The 8,304-nt window shown below is 41.6% G+C and overlaps 1 protein-coding gene across 1 annotated transcript; it reads right to left on the bottom strand.

The window, feature by feature from the left end:
* Window positions 1-7,012: 7,012 nt before the first annotated feature.
* LOC149146633 (uncharacterized) lies at window positions 7,013-7,657 on the bottom strand. The gene has a single exon (XM_089452823.1). The coding sequence runs from the start codon at window positions 7,655-7,657 to the stop codon at window positions 7,013-7,015; it is 645 nt and encodes a 214-aa protein (XP_089308949.1).
* Between the last annotated feature and the right edge of the window lie 647 nt (window positions 7,658-8,304).

Here is an 8,304-nt window from a genome sequence, read left to right as displayed (position 1 = left end):
GGTTTTTCATTGTTAACCCTAGTGGTTGGCCCATCCCCACGTGCGTGGAGCATGGAAGCGTATTTTTTGGGTGCTGCGTTGAATGCAAAGAAATAATGTGTATTTGAATGTGTTCTAGGAAGAGGTGTGGAGGAACAACCTTGAGAAGTGACTAGTGTAGAGTGTGAGGAGAAGGCTCCTGTAGAATTCACAACTTGACAAATGTGTGGGAAAACACGTGGAAATTCGTTGAGTAAGTGTGCCCATTTACGTGCAGCCTTAACATTATGTTGCTTCAATATTCAATTTTGGAGATCGCGGATCACAATGTGTTCTTGAAGTTGCGTCTTGAGAGGTGTAAAGGATAAGAGATCCCATTGTATATGTGGATTTTCTCCTATTGTGTATGATCTAGTTATTTCCTTGTGTGTGGAAGGGCTTCTTCAAGCCACACCCGACAGTGTGAAAGGAGGAACATTATTGAGATGTGAAGGAAACAATTGTGAAAGTGTAATTTATGTATAATGAATGCTTGGGCTGTCTTCATGGAAAATTTTAGGGGCTAATATTCGCAAGTGGGCTAATTCTCCATGATTTTTCCACAAAAAAGATTCGCCAATTTCCAATTTTTATAAAACTGATTCACCCAAATTTTACAATATAAAATTATTTTATCTTAAAAATTTCCAACATTATATAGGGAGTATATATAAAATCATTATGAATTTCAATAATTTTACAAATACACCAATAAACATTTTATAGTTTGCATATTAGGGATTAGTGAGATTCGCTAATGTTTTTAAACTTTAAGATAATTCCCATCCTTCAAATTATCCCTAGTTGTCTTTATGTAAATTATTTTGATTTGCTGCAAACATTTGAATGAAATATCATCCAAAGCGAAAAAAGTTTCATTTGTGTCCTCTGCCAATTGAGCTGATGCTTATCGATTGTAGCGTCTGTTTACGTTCAAGGTGACATAGATCAAATTGCATTTCTTAAGCAAGCCAAGGAAACAGACCGTAGTTGTTTGACAATTTTGATGAAGAGGACTCTCTAATTGTTGCGTATTATGAGTGTGTAAGTTGTGGATGCTATGTGATATAGTGGAGATTAAAGCATGTGAATAAGTCTTGTGTGAATCATGTGGATTGTAGAGGCCCACTACTGTTGAGCCGTTGATAAGCGTAAACTAGACGAAAGTCTTGGAGTCCGTCTTGCTTTCAGAGCTGATGCATGAAGGAGTCCGTTGAGTTTAAAGAGCCACTGCAAGAGACCTGTCTAGTTGTTGAGTGAGCATGATTACTTTAGAGTGATTGTTGACATTTTGAAGTGTTCACTTCAAAGATCACCGAGGAAGATTGTGGAAAATCGTGTGGTAGTGAAGCATAAAATTGCTACATATTATTGTAACATGGGTAGAAATTGCATGTGGGGACACACTTCTTGTGGAAGAGAGGTGCAAACTGAGGTACCTGTTGGAGGGTTGTTGCCACTGCTCAATGGGTTGTTTGTTGTCTATCAGATATTTGTGTAGTGTACAAGTGAAGTTGGTGTGGCAAGCCCTTAACCGATTGATGTAAAGTTGCATGTGGTTGTTGTGAGTTGAGCCGAGCACTGAGCTTGGTGTGGTGCATTGGAGTGGATTGTGTGTAGCTAATTGAATGGAGAGTCTATCTGTGAAGTCAATTATTGTATCATTTTTTGTGTTGTCGTTGTTGCTGGCCACGTGCTATAATATTTTGTCTAATGTGAGCTGGGAATTCACTCTAGGTAGGTGCTTAACCAATCATGGGTATGTTGTTTGTAATCCATTTTGATGATGGATACTTTTTTACATTATAATACCAAGTGGTTGAGAATCAACCCATACGTGTAGAAGAACCAAAATATCATAATGAAATACTTATTACATTAGCAGAGGCAAAAGAACATACAGAGAAATCCATTGTAGCTATTAACACTACAAGCAAGCTTGAAGATATTTTTTTTTTGTAAGCTGAGGTGGAACCTTTTCTATTACTGGGTAGAAATTAAACCATTACATAGTATCAAAAATATTGTAGACCCGCCCACAAGGGGAAACCGGGTACTTAAACCGTCTATAGTTTTTGATAGCTGCCCAAAAAGAATAGGCCCATAACCTGAAAATCTTAGCTAAATAAACCAGACAATCCTGAGATTTTCTCATACTACTATTCTGCAAGAAGTATATGTCTCTATCTAAATCAGACAAAAAACTGATACTATGAAGATTATGGGATTTCCTAAACATATCTTAAGTCAAGCGTTATCCATAGCTGGAGGCGGACTTGCTTCTCGACCTTCATCCTGTTGATTCCCCTTCAGCAGCTGCAGAATAGTGTTCATCGTTTCCTCTTGATTCACCATCCTAATGCGAATGTAGCTCAATTCTCTGCGAAGATCCGGATCACCCTTAGCTAAAGTGACCATCTCCTTGGCTACTTGTTCAAGGGCTTTTGCCATCAGTCCCTTCATAACCTAATAAATGTGCAAGGATTGCTTGAATAAGGACATTCGTCCCCTAGTATGGCCTGGATCGTGAAGCAGAAACTCCCAATCCTCCATTTCATCCTCAGACTGAGCTTGGAGGGACTCTTCCTCCAGTAGCTGCATGACTCTTCTGATTGCCGGGTTTGTGCTTCACTGGTAGGCTCTTTCAGCTCGCCTGACTCTATGATTCACCGTCCTCCTTGGCTGTCTAGCGGGTTTCGGATCTTGCCCAGAATTCTCCCCTTTCTCCTTCATCCTCCTTCCCTGTCCACGGCCCCTCTTCCTGCTCTGGTCCGCACCTTTGTCAGGGTTCGTCACTCGATTTCTCATGCCGTAACGACGAACTGTCGTCTCCTTCGGAGCAGGGTTGTCGTTTCCCATATGCTGACCCTCTTCGCCTGCAGACCTGTCTTGATAAGAGGACCTCACCTTCCCTTCCCCGCGGGGCAGCTCCTCCTCGGATTCATCTTCAATTTCCCAGATCTCAGTCTGTTGGTCTTCCTCCATAATTCCTTTCCCTTTCCAGCTCTTATCCTCCACAGATGAATCATGCTTCTCCGCTGCCTCTCTGGATTTCTGCCTTGTTTCCATATTGCCCACTGTTCCGCTGCAGGGAAATCTTTGATACTCGGGCGCCTTTCTCTTAGGTTGACGTCTTTCAGCAGAACTATCCGCAACTATCCCAATTTGGAAACAGCGTAATGACTGTTTCTCCTCCCCCATGTGAGTATATATTAGATTTTTATCCACAGCGTACATCTTCAGGTCGGAATTCATTTGCCGTCGGTTATTTGCCAAAGTGACGTTGCAATCGGCCATCATTTCGTGATTAATGCCCGTCCTTAAGAGGTCTGATAGACCGTTCCCACCTCCTCTAAGATTGTGATCATTTATATCTTCACCTTGGTTTTGATCTAGGGTCGTCCCCCACGCGCGCCGCCCCTGTACTGCTCTGCTCCCTGTGATCATATCCCATCTCTGCCCCGAATGAACAAGGTTCGTTGTTCGGAGCCTCCACGTCCTCTTATTGTTCCAGCTCATCCATCCTCGTATCTCCGCTTGTGGCTTGGTCATGGTCTACATTGATTATCACTGCCAGGTCTGTCCACTCCCTGTTTCCACACACCGCTCTCCATTGAGTATCCACCTTGTTTCCGCGGTTTCTGCATCCCCAATTTGCTAAGAAATCAGCCGCCTGATTTCCTTTCCTTCTAACATGATTTATAATCCTATATTCAATTCTTTTCAGAAGGTCAGCGATTTCCTGGACAATTCCTGTTGTACGCCAACTGTTTGTAACCTTCTCCCAGCTTTGACCATTGCTAAGTTTCTTCAGCATCTCCACCGCAATCTGAGAATCTCCCGTAATTTCTAAATTAGTGTAACCATTTCTTACCGCAATCCTCAGACCCTGATGAAGAGCCCAGAACTCGGCCTCGTTATTTGTCATTTCTCCTCCCTAGTCTGCGAAAATCCACCGAACCTGATTGTTGCTGTCTTGGAAAACACCTCCAAAGCCAGCTTCGCCTGGGTTCCCCTTTGAGGCCCCGTCGAAGTTTAATTTTATGAAATTTCCTCTGGGATAACTGAATTTATCAGGGCTTTGAGTTTGCATATCCTGTCTGGGGGTTCGATTGTGATGGACCATCTCAAACTTAAGATTTAATTTGTTCAGGATCCCTTCCTCAACCTAGTTGGCCTTCCAATCCTCCCCCACCCATTCATCAACTAGGATTGTTTCTCGCATTAACTTGACTGCTCTTCCCCAAATTATTTCCGGTTCTTTTGCTATGTTCTGAAATATTCTGCGATTCCTCTCCTTCCAGATCATCCAAAGAACAAACCCTAAAATGAGATCCCACGCTCTTCTAACCACTTTACACTGAAATATTTCCTTATTCCATTGGAAAACCAGCTCGTTGAATTCACTGGGAGTAATTTCGGGTTCGCCAAAGGTACGTTTAGCATTCCTCCACAGAGTCCTTGCAAATGGACAGTTTATTAGCAGGTCATTTCTTGTCTCCCCCTCAGTGTTGCATAGACAGCATCTCGATGGGCCATTGAAGCCTTTTCTTTGTATTCGATCCCAGGTTAAGATCTTATTCTTTGATGCCAACCATATAAATATGGAGACTTTTGGCCACCAATTTCTTTCCCATATAATTTTCCAGTCTGGATTCTCTTCACCTCCAGGTTGGGAAACGGTTATATAGTAAGCCTCCTTGGTGGTGAACGAGCCTTTCGTAGAATTCCCCCACCTAAGGATGTCCTTGCCATTGCGGGTTTTAATCTTCCTGGATTCGACCTCCTTTCTGTAGGCTTCTTGCTGGTCTTGGTTGAGCTCTCTGTCCCATTCCGTCGGGTCAATCCATGTTCTCCAGCTCTCTTCTGAGTAATTTGTTCTCCAATAGTCCCTGACATAAGTTCGATCTCCTCCTATTCTGTCTCGAATCTGTTGGAGTCCCTGAATTCTATTCAATCTTTCTTTCTGATGCCATCTATCTTCCCATAAATTTGCTTCTTCTCCGACTCGGATCTCCCAGAAGGTGTGCTTTTCAGCCAAATCCCTATTCAGGCGAGCTAAGTCCCAAATTGTTGACCCTTTAGGAGTTTCTCTCTGCCTTAAGATCTCAACTGCAGAATCAGGCATATTGCATTTTGTTTTCCATATGGTTTTCCAAAGATCATTGCCCCCCCTAAGCCAGCGCCACCAGAGTTTCGCTCCCAGAACTCTATTGAGAATGTCAGGATCCCTCAACCCCAATCCACCTTTCTCTTTTCTTTCAGTTAATTGACTCCAGGAAACTAATGCCCATTTTTTCTTCTGATCAGTCCCTCTCCATATAAAATTTCTGATGACCTCTCTAATTCTTGTGCACACACCTAGAGGGGCAGCCATTATCGATAAAGGGTAGATGGGGATAGCCTGAAGGACTGATTTAGCCAGGACTATTCTGCCAGCTATGTTTAAAGCTCTGAATGCCCAATTTGCTACCTTGTTTTTCATCTTTTTGAAGGTGAAGTCCAAAATGTTGCCCAAGTATTTCGTAGGTAATTCTCCTCTCTTAAAGCCCAATAGTCTTGTGAGGTGGGTTTTGACCTGATCCACCGTGTTAAATATGAAAACACAGGATTTTTCCCTATTGATTTCCAGACCCGAAGCCTCTGCAAATAGATCCAATATTCTTCTGAGATGCCTTACTTCTTTGACTGTTAGTTCTCCAAACAACATAATATCATCAACAAATTGTTGATGAGTTAAGGGCAGATTATTTCCCCATAGCTTAAGACCCTTTATTCTGTTTGCTTCTCTTTCTTTTTTAATAAAGCGACCCAGCCCTTCAGCAACCAGAATGAACAGAAACGGAGATAATGGGTCTCCCTGTCTAATACCTCTAGAAGCATTAAATGTTTTCGATGGAGTTCCATTAACAAGAATAGAAAAATTTGGGGAGGAAATCAAGCTATGAATCCAGTCAATCCATCTCCTGTTGAAACCAAACTTTTCCAGGACTTTTTCCAAATAGTTCCAATTTAGTCTATCATATGCTTTTGATAAGTCTAATTTGATCATCATACCCTTCTGCTTTTTTACTTTTAAGGAATGTATAACTTCTTGAGTAACTACCAGCCCATCAAGGATCTGCCTACCTTCAACAAAACCTGTTTGTTCAGCTGATATTAATTTGTCCAGAAGAGGTTTTAATCTCTTGGCAATCATGGATGTTATAATCTTGTAAATAACATTACATAGCGCTATAGGTCTGAAACCACTGGCATCTTCCAAATTATCACCTTTAGGAATTAAAGCATAGAAAGTGGAGTTAATGGCAGGCCATACCTTCTGGTTCATTCGGGATTCTTCTACCAGCTCCAGAATCTCTTTCCCCAGGAAGTGCCATCCCGCCTGGTAAAAATCCACTGTAAAGCCATCCGGGCCTGGAGCAGTACCTTTCTTCATTGCTTTCACAGTTTCCTCTAGCTCTTCTAAGGTGGCAGCTCTCATCAACGCCTTATTTTGGTCTTCTGTGACTAAGTGTGGAATGGCCGAACATATTTCCTGAATTGCTTGCATTCGATCAGCTTGCGGTTCATTTAAAATTTCTTTATGATGTTCAATAAGGACATGTTCAATCTCAGCTTGCTCAACCACTCTATTTCCATTCTTGTCTTTGATGGATAGAATCCTGTTTCTCTGTCTATGTTTGATCATGGCCTGGTGAAAGAATTTAGTGTTTCTTTCCCCCTCCCTTAACCACTTTATTCTTGATTTTTGTCGCCAGAGGACCTCTTCCTGCTTTCGTCTTTCTTCTAGTTTTCCAAGTATTACCCCTTCTTTGTTGATACTTTCCTCAGTTCTACCTTCCATTATCATCTTTTGTTGGAGAGATTCCATTTCCCCTTCTAATTTTTGTTTTTCTTCCATAATATTACCAAACTCCTCTTTGTTCCACTTTTTGTTTCTCCCTTTCAGCTCCTTCAGTTTTAATTGGAACGTGTGCATTTTTCCTTTGCCCTAAATAGTACTTTGCCTCCACCATTCTTCAACTTTCTTGATGAAATCTGGATCCCTTAACCAGAAGGCTTCAAATCGGAAAGGTCTTTTTCCGCGATTCCCTTTAATATCCACCTCTAGTCTAATCGGCCAATGATCAGAACCCAGGGAGGGTATGATCTTTGCTTCGACAAAAACATCCTTGTTCATAACAGCTTCTGATACTAGGAATCGGTCAAGCCTTGAAGCAATTTGGTTCTTACCCCCCTTCCTATTGTTCCAGGTGCATATCCCATTAATGGTCTGAATGTCTACTAACCTTAAATCCTCTATCATTTCATTGAATTTATCCATGAAGTGATCCATCTTCCTTATCCCTCCCTTCTTTTCTTCTAAGGATCTGATTAAATTAAAATCGCCACCTATGACCCAAGCAGCTTCAGGATATAATCTGTGGATGGATTTCAAACTGTTCATAAAATTTTCTTTTTCCCCTGGGGAAGGGGGGCCGTAAACCCTTGAAATCACAACCCGTTCCTTAGTTCCTACTATCCTCCCTAGGCCAGTAAGGACCCTGCTCATGCTGGTCCAGCTATCTAAGATGATATCATTTGGGTTCCACAAAATTGCAATACCTCCTGCAGAGCCAATAGCATCTTGCCCCATAACTTCATAGTGCAGTTTATTTTTGTCAATTATTCCTTCAATTTGTTGAACTGAAATTTTTGTCTCTTGTAAAATCATGATGCTAGGTTTCTCTTTTTTCAGTTTCTCTTTCATATACCTTTGTTTACCCTTACTATTCAGGCCTCTAATATTCCAGCTAATAACAATCATTTAAAACTTTTGGTAGGAGGGGAAGAATACCTCTGACAGAGGTATCACTTTACCTGAGTTTATCAACGTTTCTCCCACAGACTAGATAGTTTCGCTCATCGTTTTCCGGCCCCTCTTCCTGCTGTTTTTGCCAGAGCCGTCCATTCCCGTCTGTCCATTCCCCTGTTCGTTTTCTATCAGTATCTGCTTGTCCAAGTTTTCCCCTTTTTTCTCTTTATATTTCTGAAATACCTCCTTATACAGTTGTTTCTGCTTTTCCGGTATAAACCTGTTATCTAGGTATTTCCATTCCTGAATTAGCTGTTTCATGATTCTCTCCTCTTCAACCTCATTTTCGACTTGGTTTTCCACCTCCATCTGGGATTGCATTGTTGTATCTTCCGCCTTCCCTTCCGTCTGGTCTCCAATGCTTTTTCTTAAGTTCGCATCCTTTCCTTTATCTTCACCGGAAATTTCCATTGGAGTATTCTCAGGGT

The sequence above is a fragment of the Pinus tabuliformis genome, chromosome X, assembly GCF_031772625.1.
Source record: "Pinus tabuliformis cultivar Carrire ecotype Pingquan chromosome X, CPIR1, whole genome shotgun sequence".
Classification (NCBI taxonomy): Eukaryota; Viridiplantae; Streptophyta; class Pinopsida; order Pinales; family Pinaceae; genus Pinus; species Pinus tabuliformis.
This window is presented reverse-complemented; position numbering and strand designations above follow the sequence as displayed.

Excerpts from the sequence above, each read along its gene's own strand:
- LOC149146633 (XM_089452823.1), bottom strand. The coding sequence starts at position 7,657 with ATGGGGCAAGATGCTATTGGCTCTGCAGGAGGTATTGCAATTTTGTGG.